This window comes from Grammomys surdaster, unplaced genomic scaffold (genome assembly GCF_004785775.1).
Source record: "Grammomys surdaster isolate TR1022 unplaced genomic scaffold, NIH_TR_1.0 231, whole genome shotgun sequence".
In the NCBI taxonomy this organism is placed as follows: domain Eukaryota; kingdom Metazoa; phylum Chordata; class Mammalia; order Rodentia; family Muridae; genus Grammomys; species Grammomys surdaster.
In genome coordinates this window covers 2,898,662-2,913,085 of record NW_021604676.1, presented here as the reverse complement: position 1 = coordinate 2,913,085, position 14,424 = coordinate 2,898,662, and the positions used below count along the sequence as shown (strand labels likewise).

The window sequence follows — 14,424 nt, the reverse complement described above, 5'->3', positions numbered from 1 at the left end:
ATGACACTAAACTACTGCTTTTCATTTTGGGGGTGCATTGGCTTTAGTTGTAAAAAGAAGCTTTACTCTCATTCTCTTCCCTTCAAAAATAAGAGATTCTGTGATAATAGTGCGTTAAACTAGGTTATGATGGTTGTGTCCTATTCTACATTGGACCCTTCACAAAGATGTTGGAGTGATTCTCAAGTGAGTGATTCCCATCCTTCATTCTCTCCTTTCTAGCTTGGACTGTGTTCAGACCCAGTAGGGAAGTGTTAGGGTCCTGCACAATAGATGTGGTGATGAAGCCTACACTCCACCTTCAACAGTTTCTCCCTAGTGTCTGCCTTAACCGAAGAAGGTCAGAATGAGCAAAGGATGGACTGTGGAGGCAAAGACGTCCCTTCTCATTTTGTAAGCATTGAAGCAACACGCTTTCCTTCACACAGCCACCTGAGTTGTTTTTTAGGTAAAGTAATTTTATAAAGGAAGTGTGCTACAGTGAGGTAAGGGTGAGAGCTAGTACTTACCATACCAGGGCTAAAGTAAGAGTTCTTTTACATTTAGGGGTTTTAGATTGCAGACTTTGTTCCTTTGTTGGTTGCATTTATTTTTTTATTTACTACTACCATAAAGCAAATATTTAAATAATTTCTAGATCAATGTTTAAAATAAAACTGTGACACTTGAAAAATCATGGTCCCAATGACAGTTCCTTTCCCACAAAGCCACACTTAAAAAAGAAAAAGTGGTGTCTTTCTTTCTTCTTTGAAACTTGGTGGGTTTTAGAACTGCCTCAGCTAATGGACAAATCAATGCTGTATAGATTACAAGGCTTGGCTATAAAAAGCATATCACTGTGGACCGCTAAGCATCATCTTAGATGTCTAGAAGGACTGCACTGTAGAGGACCTCATAGGGAGTTCTGAGAACAGTTAGAATAAGCAGTGCCCAGCCAATCCCTACTGCCTAAACCACTTGCCTAAACCCTTGAGTTCTGCTCTGACCATCATCCACTCCATCTTACTACTAGTCCCTAATAAGTCTCTGGAATACCTAATTGAGTCTTAACTGAATTGTTTATGTTTCAAAGACACAAGCAAAACCAAACATTATTTTAAGTCACTAAACTTATAGAATATGTCTTATGCACGCAATGGAAACCTGTTTGATTCAGCTGTCAGAGATTATGTGATAATTTACACGTGTGTGAGTACTTGCATGCAGAAATATTTGCACACATAAAATATATGACACAGAGTACATATTCAGTGAAAGAAACAGATTTGACCCATTAAAACAATCTACAGGGTCTGTGGCTTATGCATTAAACGTTAGAATGAAAGAACAAAAGGTATCTATTGTTTCCATGAAGGGCTACTGTTGCACTGCAGCACTAGGAAATAGGTGTTAAGTTCACTGGAATACACACAGCACAATTTCTCCCGTTTAATTGCAATTAACATGTAATATCATTTACATTATATCAATTATCATTTACTCCTACCCAGTGGAAAAATAATGACAACACAGATGTATTTGACATACACAAAAACAATAAGCTCATGTAAATTAATAAGCAAAAACTATATTGTCATTTAGACCCTGCTCCTAAGGAAAATATACCATTTGATTTCTTCATATCAGTCGTTTTTCTAGAAAGGATGATTAATGTGTTATAGCAGCAATGCCAGTTTAGAAGAGGAAAAAAAAAGGCTACCTCAATACAGCTATCCTTGGTGATTGAAATATTCCTAAAGCTGTTTGAATTCAATAAATAGATCTATTTCGGTTACAAAAATATATGATGGACTTACAGGTACTGACTATGATAATGACAGTGAATCACAGGGCACAGTGAGGTTTTGACTTCCATGTCAGCATCTAGCAACACAATGCTAAGCCCACACACACACACACAAAGTGTGATGCATGCAATTGTCCTTTGCAAAGACTGAGTTAAAATTTTCTTCCCTATATTCTGTCAGTCTATGGTTTTCATTAACACCAGGGATTCCTGGGTAATAAGGTAAACAGAGTAACACCAGAAAATAGGAAATATGACCTTAGTTAATTTGGCCAGCATCCCTTTTGTGAAATGACATGGGTTATGTGAGATAGACCATAAGCAGAGTGGACATCCTTTCAGTGGACTCATCCTGAGATACTTTCTGTTGCCTGAACACATAACCATGTCCATCATCCAGCAATTTGGAGATACCCTGCCCACACCCCCTCCCCCCCCTCCTCTCTCCCCTCCACAAAATTATTATCCACCTGCCATCTTACCATCTTACCATCTACACGCCTAATAAAGAACACAATGACTAAAGCAGACTCAATGCAAAAGGTGTGGTCTCTTACATTTCACAAACGCAAACTTACACCCGGTTTCTCAGTCCAGTAAATGTACTTCCATTTCAATAGAGAATGGATTTGTCCTCCACAGTAGAAGGAACATATGGGACAGTGCTCCTGATTGATGCGCACCTTGACCTACTTTTAAATGTTAGAGTGACTTGTAAAAAGAAAACTCACTTCTATCCCTTTAGGAAGTCTTCTTATCCATGTGTTCCAATAGATAAAAGCTTTATCAGGGATAAATAAAATGTATAGCTGACCCATTGCATTTGATATATACATACATACATACATACATACATACATACATACATATATATGCTTAATTTATTTTCATTTTCAAAGTAGCATTCATTTTAATCATTCATATGAATAAAAACTCTTACAAATCAAAAGAGTAAGTTGGTATCTAACACAAAAATTTAGTTCACTTTAGAAATTATGATAGTTACAATATTTTAAATAGCTTACTAGTAACAGGCTCATTCCAAATGTTCAGGAAATCTGTTTTTAATGTGTTTTCTTTCTCATGCTATTGTGTGTTCCATCTAAGTAAGGGGCTATCTGGACTAATTTCAAATATTCTTATATTACATGTCACTCTAAGGAAATCTTTTTCCAGATAAGTTATAAAGAACATGTATTTCTTAATGGCAGACATTTTATCATCTGTGATCATTTAAATTATAGGTGTAGGATCCTGTTTTATATGGCACCCTGCTACTGCGGACCTTTTCTTTAAGCTATTTGAGTTAGACAGCTCCTGCCAAACAAAACAGTGGGAGGGAAACTGTAAAAAAAAAGCTTTAAAATACTAAAAAAAGAGAGAGAGAGAGAGAGAATAAGTGAAGAAGCAGCAATCTAAACATTAACTGGAGGGCTATTCCCATGACCTGTGTCTGATGCAGAATCAGCTCCAGCGAAGCACAGGACTTACAGAAAGCCAACAAGACTTCATACACTGTCTTTAGAGACAGAAATCACTTCAGACAACACATAAGTAATTGCTATACCAAATTTACGGAATGCTAATCTCAGACAGTATTTTAAAGGATTGTACTACATGATCTTCTAGAATGAGAATGAAAGAATTTAAAAGAGAAAGTTTTCAAATGTAAGTGCGGCCATACAAAGACCAAACTACAAATGTGTGTGTGTGTGTGTGTGTGTGTGTGCGCGCGCGCACGCGTGCGTGCATCCATACGGGAAACACTCCAAGTGCAGTATAAGGTAACAAGGCTACTGTGACTCTGAAAGATAAAGTTTGTAATACATGTCTTTGATTCAGGCACACTGCTCTTTTGTGGCTATGTGATTTATTTAAATCACTTTTCTCTTTAGATACATGTAACCATATGAGGCTTAAAATGAATACATACTAATAAAAGTCATGATGGAAAACATTATTGAACACTAGTCAGGAGGTAAGCCCTGTGATCATGCACACACAGGAGCCATTGATGTGACTGACCCTTTGTGGCTACCCACAACATCCTGTATTGCAGGCACATGTGCTAGGGTTTCTAAGGTTCAGAGAGGTTAAATCACTTACTCAAATGCTGGCACACGGCGGATAAGGGCATGATTCTAGAACCATCTCTCCTCATCACAGATGTCCTCAAGAGCTATGTGAAGCAATTCAGTCAACTTATTCAATATGACTTTGAGTTTAAAATAGGCTCATTAATTTTCAATAGGCTAATCCCAGATTCAACTTGGGACCACATGCAGCATAAATTCTGTCATTTTATATTCCCATCACTTGTATTTATTTAAGCAAGGCCAGGAGGCATGATCCAGTTCCCTCTTATAGGGAGACTTCCTTTTATTTTCTTTTGTCATTTTTTTATTATTTCTATTATTTATTTTTTATTATTTTTATTATTCTTGTCATTAGCTACAAGAGAGTAAGTGTGGCCTTTTAGAAATTAATCTATTCTCATTCTTTCAGACGTTCCTGTGAGCATCATAGGTGGGTCTGGAGAATAGTCTATAAATGAATTTTTATTATTATATAATAGTAGTAGCGTGAAGTCATGGGTATCATCTTATTACAAGAAAATGTTCCATATGCAACTTTCTTAAATTACTGGGAAATTATAGAATTTTGATAATATCATGGTTTAACATCTGAAATGAAATTTTAGTTACAATTTTTTATTAATATTAGTAAGATGTTTGTACTCTCCTGTTGGGATTGGTCAAGTGCTGATAATTATTTAAATGCTAAATATTGTATCCCAAGATCTGCTTGCCCCAGGAAGAGCAAATTCTCATGCACACCAGCCTTTGTTGTGTAAACCCTGTCAAGTTATCCCTGATTGGTTAATAAAGATGCTGTCTCAGTTAGCTTTTCCATTCCTATGAAAAGACACCATGACCAAGGCAACACTTATAAACACAAATATTAATTAGCCGGCTTATAATTTCAGAGGTTTAGTATACTATCATCATAGCAGGAAAACTGGCAGCATCCAAGAAGAAATGGTGCTGGAGAAGGAGATGAGAGTTCTGTATCTTGATGTGACGAAGGCAACCAGGAGAGACTGGCATTCTCAGGCAGCTAGGATGAAGCTCTCTTTCACAATCAGTAGAGCCTGAGCACAGGAGGAGACCTCCAAAGCCCAGCTCCACAGTGACACATTTCCTCCAACAAGGCTACACCTCAGAACAGTACCACTCTCTATGGGCCAATCATATTCAAACCACTACAGATGCCTACAGCCTGGGCTGGGCAGAAGAGAAGTAGGCAAAGCTGCGGTTCCTGGGCTTGGTGGTATCAGGTAGAAGAGAGAAGAAAGGAGGAAGAAGGAAGTTGCCATGAGGTAGCATGGACCATAAGGATATGGCCATGAGGGCTAGCCTGATGAAGCAGGTATAGTGCAAATGGAATGGATGCAAGTATTTATGGAGATTTTGGCAAGGGAAGCAGACATGATAGCTTAAAGGGTAGATATCTACCAAGCTGTGGTGCTTTAAAGTTTATTACAAATCTAATAGTCTCTGTGTCTTTTATTTGGGAATTAAATGGTCTAAATTAGGGTAGAAACCCCTAATGGATATTTAAAGGCAACAAAAAAGTATAGCAAACCCCTATACCTTGTGGAATCAAAATAACTACTACACTCTCCCAATTTTATAACTACGCCAGTGTGTCCCCTCTTCCCAGACATAATTAAATATGTAAAGGAGCATGAAATGAGCTGTAAACAAAGCAACTTCTTCAATTCTTAAAGATGATGAAAATCTCTTGAAATCCCTTAAAATCAATGGCATCTGGTGAAATATTGCTGCTTCACAAAATAATCAGAAAAACATATTTATATCAAGTAATCAGTTTTCCTAAGGAAGATATCTGTATACTTAATTATATGATAACAAATATACGAATAAAAGGCAGGGTTGCTTACCTACTCAAGATAATTGAAAATAATATGTTGCCATTCTTTCAAACTGACTGATTCACTATTCATTTCACAGTGATTTTACTGTATACCTAGCTGCTATGATATAAGCACTGAGGACAATAATTAAGAGAGACAGACATTATCTTCATGACATTTACAGTACAAATAGCAAATGATCAGAGAAAACTTATAAATATATAAAATATCTATGACTACAGGTAACAACAGTGACTTGAAGAAAAATCACTATCTGACAAGAAATTAGATTAACTCAGTAAAGAGTTGGTGATTACTAACCACATGGTGTTTTCTGCTATGTCAAATGCATCCCAACCCAAAAGGACTCAGAGTTTTTGGTATTTCACGTCATACTGTTAGAACTGCAGGAAAATACCGACATTGAGAGGTAACTAAGCAAATGTATGTGGAAAGTGCCTTGTATGGTAGTACTCTTGTCTAAATGCCAGGAAAATGGGAACAAGAATCAGTTCGGGTTAGCTGAAGCTTCAGCAAAATGAATTAATCGTACTGATAGAGCTCAGGGTGAGTAGGAAAACAGGAGCCACATATGCAAAGTGTGGATTCTCCAGGTTCTTTCAGTGAGAAGGAAATTTTTAAAGCGTTAGAATGTGTTTCTCAGAGTTGATATTCCTGGAAGCCTATTTTAGTCGCTATAGGTAAGATACATATGGAAGGGAGAACAATGCTTATGTATTCCATACAATGAACTGTAGCATCTTGTGGGTTTGTGGGTTAGTAATCCATCTGTGGAATTTAGAGGGGAAAACAAGTATATAATATAAAGGAGATTAACCTTTTGCACATTTATTTGTGTATATTTTTGTTTTGTGTGGGGGTGTGGGTAGATGTGGGGTGTACACATAAGTGTGTACGTGTGCGTAGATATGGGTATGCTATCACATGCAGAAGTTAGTTCTCTCCTTCACTATGTGGATTCTGATGATTGAACTCAGGTTGTCAGGCTTGGTGCCAAGTTCCCTTACCCACCAGCCATCTTACCAGCCCCTGAGATATTTTATGTGTCCCCCTCCCATGGACTGTATATTTAAGTAACCTCTCCATAAATTTTCTTGTATTAGTACTAAGGTTGGAATGATATACTCTAAACAGTACCTACATCATCATGAAAGACTCCAGCAATGGGCTAATGAGCTTGCAAGAGGAGACAGGAAATGGTTTTTTCCTCATTCTTCTGTCTGTCATATGAGGAGGATACGGTATAAAGACAGAGACATGAAACTAGAAGTCAAGGCTTCAAAGACCGCAGATCTGTCAGCATCCTGATTTCTGATTTTCCAAACTCTATAACCAGTAGATAGGCCTCTGGCATCTGAACCAGCTAAGTCTTCCATTGCTGCAGCCATAACTAACCAAGACAGTAACTGATTAGATATAAAAAGCAACCCCTTGGAGAATCAAGCACAGGATTCTAAGAGGAAGAGATCGGATGAGCTCTCGGCATAAAGCAGTGTGTGGTAGTAGTGAGCTTGAATTTGAATCCAATGACACAGAGATGTCAATGTTAAGTCTAGTTGAAGTTTATCCGAAAAACAAGCCTTTTCTTCCTCAGTGAAACGACTGTTGGTATGAGAGACACAGTAAAGGGGGAGAGTTTGGGCAGGGAAGAACAACAAAAGCAGAGTGTCGAGGGAATCGAGCTTCAAACAGACATGAAAACAGAAGAAAAAGAATAATTAATATGAAATTAGCTGACTAAAGAGAGCAGAGAATAATGTGAACATGGGGATGGGATCAGAAGTAAGCAATGAGATGAAGGACAGGGAAGACACTCGGGGTCAGGGTGCTATGACACTGGGTTAGGAGGGATGAGGCTAAACTGGTCACTCATTACTAACTAAGCCCCAAAGACTATAATCAAGTCTCAGGATTGATGAGTTTTGTTCAGCGTCTAAAATTGTGGATGACACTATAGCACCTTTTCATTTTTAATGAGACAATTGCAAATGACTTACTCCTCTTTTGTGTGTCTCACACAATGTCAGCACATATGAATGATAGATGAAAAAATGAAGAATTACCTCTATGCTGAACATCTGCTAATGTGAAATTCTATCACATTTCAAGATCCTCAGGTTAGTTGAAATGTCAGCCATAAATGGTGAAATCAAAGCAGGCCCCAAAGTTGTTATTCAAGAGCTTTAACCTGTATTTGTTATTTTGGATCCTATATTAACATATTAGCATATGATTGCAGGTTACTTTTTTAAAATAGCTTAAAATTATGTTAATTCTTACAGAACTTCAAGTAGTATAGCAAAGGTTTGCCAAATCCTATCAGAATATGAACTCATAGTTTATAATATATGGATATCATTATATCATATATATATGTATAATTTCACAGTGTTCACTAAACTTAAACATGTTAAAATTTATAGTTATAGATTTGAATACCTGTGGTACCCATCTGGAAGACACAAAGCTGGTTACTTCTATTACAGACAAGCCAGTTTGGGAAAGTTGATTGATGAATTCAATTTTTATATCTGTAGGAACTATAACCTAAAAAAATAGAACATATTATATAAATGAATTGTATAAAAAATACTGAAGCATAAAATATTACTTCCCAATTGAAAGCAAATACATTATGATTTAAAATGCCAAACAGGAATTAACACAAATGTTACTTAAAATATAAAACTTATGTGCCATTAAAATGTTAAGGGATTTACTATATAAAGGCAATATAAACCTACCTTTTCATTCTGCAATCCATCCCTAGGTCCAACTTCTACTATTTTCACATATTCAGGGAGTCCAGATAACGGGGGTGCTTCCTGAAATGCAAATATGAGTAAAAGAAAAAAGATATCACTTGGATTGTCACACTGTAGTGGACAGAATGAAAGTCCCTCTCGGGCTTGGATATTGAAACACTTGGTCCCCCAGTTTCAGTGTGATTTCGGGAGTTTTGAAAGATATAGCCTTGTTGGAGGAAGCATATTTATAAAAGCTGGGAATTCACAGTCTTTCTTTACATTCAGTTCACTCTCTTTGACTCAGGGCCTGCCCCAGCTCCTGCTGCTTGCTACTGTGCATCATGATGGACTATTTCCCATCTAAATATTACACCTTGGTTATTGTGTTTTATTGCAGCAATAGAAAGGTATCTAATATAGTAGTTGGTACCAGGAAGTTGGCTGTTGCTATGAAGAACCATACTAGCTATGGGTGGTGATGGTGGCAATGGTGGGGCTGGGGGTGGCAGCAGTGGCAGCATTGTTGGTGGAGAAATGTGGAAGACTTTGGGACTAAGGCCTAGAAAAGTGGTTACATGTTGAATGCAGCAATTGAAGCATTATTCTAGCAGGAGCCTAGAAGACAGTGCTGAGGGCAAAGCAATCATAGGGTCCACTTGCAAGAAGTTTAAGAGGATGCAAAGACTTTTTTTTAACAGAAACTGGACTGTAGACAAGTTGTGTGCTATTTTGGCAAAGAGTCTGGCTGTCTTTTACCCATGGCCTAAGAATTTAACTGAAGCTAAATTAAAAGTAATGGGCTAACCTTTTGTCATAGGAAATTTCAAGACAGTGTAACACTGAATTCCTGCCATGACTGTTACTGATAATGTTTATTCAGGTCTACAATGAAGCAAGAACACATGGGGCAGAAATACACCAGGATGCTTCATGTTACAGCCAAGGCATGAGAGGTTTCCCTGCTCTGCTCTGGAATAAAGGGGAGGGTGCCTTCAGAGAAAGACCTCATACAACTGAGCTTCCAACCGGTGTAAGAAAATCTGAGGCATTTTTGAAAGCAACTGAATTAAAACTGGGGCTGCTAATATGATTGAGGGGGCCGTGGCAGTGTTGGCCACGTCTTTGGTTTTTAGAGACATAATGCGTTCTTCCTCTGTGGAAATCCAAAGTCATGGGTTCTTTCTCTGTGATTTCAGAGAGCCACTAAAGCCAGGGAGCGTATGGCAGAGGAGTCCCTCCATGAAGGTCTTTAGAGAGTCATATGCTTTGAGAAGCCATTGCATGAGGCTGTGGAGATAAAGCCTGAGCTGCAGTGAAGACCCCAAAATGTTGAAGACTTACAGAGCCATGGCCTGTCTGCCAAAGATGACTGCAAATAGCGAGTACAACTATCCCAAGACAGATGTATGCTGAAGACAGCGGAGCCGGAGGGGCAGAACCACCAAACCGTTTGACCCCAGACATGAAGCTGCTACAAGATTAGCTAGGTTTTGGTCTTGCTTTGATCCAGTAATTCCCGACTATGATCCCATTCTTCCATTCTGTATTATTATATGTTTTAACAGTGTAATATGCTTTCAATTTAATGGGGATTATACTTAAGACATTGCCCTGAGTCTCCAAAGAAACTTTGGACTAAATGCATTTGAGTCATGATGTGGCCGTGAACCCATGGTGCTCAGGGAGTGGAAAGTCATGGCTTAAATGAAAATGTTCCCCATTGGCTTGGCTATTTGAACACTTGACCAGTTGGTGGCGCTATTTAAGAAAATTGGGAGATGTGACCTTGCTGGAAGAATTATCTACTAAGGACAGGCTTTGTGTGCTTATGTTCAGTTTGCTCTCTCTGTTTATGGCTTGTAATTGAGAATATGAGCTCTCAACTTCCTGCTCCTGCCTCCACACCTGCCTCTTGTTCGTAGGTTTCTCACCACAATGGACTCATTCTCCACTGGAACTGTAAGCCCAATGAAACTCTTCCTTCTGTAAGTTTCCTTGACTATGGTGCTTTATCACAGCAATAGAAAAGGAACAAATACACTAGGTTAGTTTTTTATTAAGTAATTACATTCTGTTAAATAAATTCCAACTCCACAAAGTTAAAATAGTAAAAAAGAAAATCACTAAGATACAACCCTGATACATCATTTATACTATTTGCAACATGGAAATAATTCATTTATTATAACTTTGATAGGCTTTATGATTGAAATTACAAAGATCAATTTCTTTTGACTAATTCAATTTCATTGTTATAAATCATTAAAAATCATTGCAAGCTATTTATGTTACAGCCATTAGCAACCAAAATGAAGAACTCAAAGTAAGACAGTGTCTGAAGGAAATGACATTTAAAAAAGTTAAATACAAAAAGAAATAAGAAAATAAATTAGTCAATATGTGGGCAAAAGAACTTAACATTTTTCAAATTAAGAAGCATAGATGTTCAATAATATAAGGGAAAAAAAAGCCTGTTTGACAACCTTAACCTGAACCACAAGGAAAATTCAAATTAAAACCATACATCAAGTCCATCTTAACAAAGTCAGAATGCCTATCAAGAAAAAAAATAAGTCTAGGCATAGCTCAGGAAAATAAGAAACATTTATGTACTATTTGGTGGAATTTTAGTTAGTCAAGACACTATGGAAACAGTATGGTGGTTTACTAAAAGGCTAAACATATAAATACCATATGTTCTGGCTAAACCACTCCTGGATACATACCCAAAAGAATCAGTGCCAACTTACAACATAAATACCTACATAGCCAAACATATTGTGGCAGGCACTATTTAGAACAGTCAAGTCAGAAAATCAGTCTAGGTACCCAATGACAGATGGATGGAAATTGAAAATGTGATCTGTGTATTTTATTCATCCATAAAAAATATGCTTTTTTTTTTCAGAAAAACAGATGCTATTCCAAATGAGCCAGCTTCGCAAAGATAAATACCATGTTTTCTTGGTTATGTAAATTTAGTGGGAGCGGGATTAAGGTGATGGTACTATAAGATACGGCAGAGGGGAGTAAGAAAGATAGGAAGAGAATCTGATTTAAACATATCATATACATGTACAGAAATACCATAACAACTCATTATTTTGTGCAATTTATATGTATTACTATAAAAATGGGTTTTGTATTAACCACAAAGAGTCGAGCAAGAAGCCACTGTTAGCCCCTGAATTTGAATGTGGGTTCGGTACTTTGGCTTGTGCATAGACACCTGAGTCTGTAGAGGAAAGAAAGAGTGCTGTTTGCTTCTTTTCCTTCTCACACATCACAGCTCCCAAGAAATGCTATTTACTGACTGCCACTCTCCAAACAGGACCTGAAGCTCCTAACTACCTAGCCTGTCCTACTTTCCCTCCTTTTTCCAGCTGAGACAGCAAACTGTTTAGATTCTGGAGTCTCTGGTCCTATGGACCTGGTTCAGAAGAAGTATTACATGTATTAGTAAGATATTAAATAAGTAGTAATTAATAGGGACATGTATTAATAAGCATACGAGAAGATGTAAATATGCTTAATTAAAAGGTTAACATCTAAATAAGAAAAATTAGGCTTGATAAATTTCATATGAAGTTTAAGTAAGATGCAAGCTTTATCTATCATACTATGTAAGCATCAAAACTGACTATTTCCAAGCTGAATGTAAAAAATTCATCATCATGTCTTCAAATAAGTAGATAAAATGCACTTAGACATTCAGGACTTGAGCTTCCAACTATTTGGTTTTTGTCAAATCCAGTCTACTCAACCAACTTACCTACTGATTCTGTCCCTGTGATGACACATATGTTCATGGGAGAGATGGCTACTTGTTTAATTATTTCATATATGAGTATATTGAGATTAGATTATTCCCACTCATTCCTCTCCCATCCAAATCCTTCTGCCCTACCCACTCCCTCTGACTTCATAACCTCTTCTGATATAATTACTATTGCTATACACATACATATACACAACCTACCAAATTCAACTTGTGTTGTCCACATGTACAAATGTCTACATGTGACCAGTAGAATAGAATACTCATCCATGAAGAAAAATGATTCTCAGTATCCACTGGATTGTCTGTGTAAGTCTTTATGTAGGAGTGCAGCCTTGTGAGATTTTGATCCATCCATGTTGGCATATTCACTGGTGGAATTATTGCAGGTCTTGTGCAGGTGACCATCTTGTTGCAATTTCATGTATGCAACATCTTTGTCATGGTCATCTAAATTTTAGGTGTAGGGGTTGTTCTATAGTTGTCCCATTTGAGAACTGAAAAACATTGTCACTTACTCTCTGCATTTTGACTAGATATGGATCTCTGTAATAGTCTCTGCATTCTGAAAGCAAAAAAAAAAAAGCACAAAACAAAAAAAAAAAACCATGTCTTTTTTGAAGGATGAGACCTGCCATACTATGGCTATGAATATAAGATTTAAGAATGTAAGTTAGAAATTATAGGGACTTGGTAGTAGTAGGTTCTCCTCTAGAGTCTAGCATTAAAACAAAAGCATATTCATATAACATAACTGGGTTTTTAAAGAAACTAAATTTCTCACCATGTTTCTATGTGTGTGTGTGTATTCCTGCATGTGTGTCCATGCATGTGTGCCTGTGTATGTCTGTGTGTGTGTGCATATATATGTATGCATGCATGCATATGAATGTGTGTGCGTGCGTGTGTGTACTTGTGTGTAAAACAAGGGAAGAAGCTCACTGGCTTATTTGGCATGAAGTTGTGATTGGCTTGATTAACACCCTGTGCTAACTTCCAGAAAGAATCCAGATAATCCCTAATACAATTCTAATTGTCTTTGAGAATTTCTATGAAACTAAAATTCACTGACAAAAAAAATAACAAAGAAGGAAACAAATTCTCATCTCTGCATCTTCCTCTCCAGTTGTGAGGCATGGAATTAACTTGAGAGGGTGGCGGCTGAGAGGGGAGCCCATGATACTCAGCTTTGGGTTCGGTTCTGGATGACAATGCTGCAATCATGCCTAATGATGGAGTGGCTATAATTTGACCAAGAAGTAAGAGGTATGGCATGAGCAGATGGAGTAAGGAGAGACATTCCTCACCCCGCCCCCCCTTTTTTTTTATTAACTCTTATTGTCAAATAAGAGAAATGTGACCAGAACAAAATGAAAACCAGGCGATTGTAAACATGATCTCATTATCATTGTTTCCACTCTGTTTCATCATGAATTATCCTTCAGCACACATGGACAGGGTTCTGCTTTATTAAAGGGGACTCTTGACCCAAAAAAGGAACACAGTATTTTGAAGGTGAAAATTATGTGCCATGTACAATTAAAGAGCTGGGTGTTTCCCTTTGCATGAGTGTGATTTGATCATCACAATTCATCAGTATATGAAGAAAACTAAAAACAATAACCATTTCAGTCAAGTCAGAATGTCTTCTTATTTGATGGCTTTTATGTCCTTCTTGAAGTCAATCCAACTATTTAGTTTTTTGAGCTGACTTTAATAAAGCTTATTACAGAAGCAATCCCCTAAGGCCATCAACATAACCTCATTGTACACAGTCCTTGTGTCAAAGAGTGTCAAAAGAAACTGCTGTTATAAATGGACAAATCTGGTAGAAGCAGTCAAAAAGAAGGTAAAACATAATGTATGACGGGGACCAGTAAGCTCTTAGGGTGAGACAATGAATGATGTTAACTTAAATCCTTGAATTCTAAATATATACACACTTATGTCAATTATTCTATGAGGTTTAATCTGTATATTTATAGCATTCTCTAGAAGGTCAGTACATAGGTAGATTGCTAGGAAGACCCTAAAGATGGCCAAGAGAGGGCTTTTATGTCACACATATTCAAGGAGTACATATTAAAGCCAAAAAATAAACGAGACACTGGAGAACCATAAATGTATGTCTGCATAGGAAGTGTGGACAAAAAGG

At 37.2% G+C, this 14,424-nt stretch overlaps 1 protein-coding gene across 1 annotated transcript in view; it reads right to left on the bottom strand.

Annotated features, from left to right (window-relative positions):
- Hmgcll1 (3-hydroxymethyl-3-methylglutaryl-CoA lyase like 1) overlaps positions 1-14,424 on the bottom strand; it is a 115,856-nt gene that overhangs the window by 66,826 nt on the left and 34,606 nt on the right. The window contains exons 2-3 of the mRNA XM_028773610.1: positions 8,489-8,569; positions 8,184-8,291 (exon numbers count right to left, since the gene is read on the bottom strand). Of these exons, the coding sequence (XP_028629443.1) occupies positions 8,184-8,291; positions 8,489-8,569 (189 nt within the window). The remainder of the gene's footprint in view (positions 1-8,183; positions 8,292-8,488; positions 8,570-14,424) is intronic.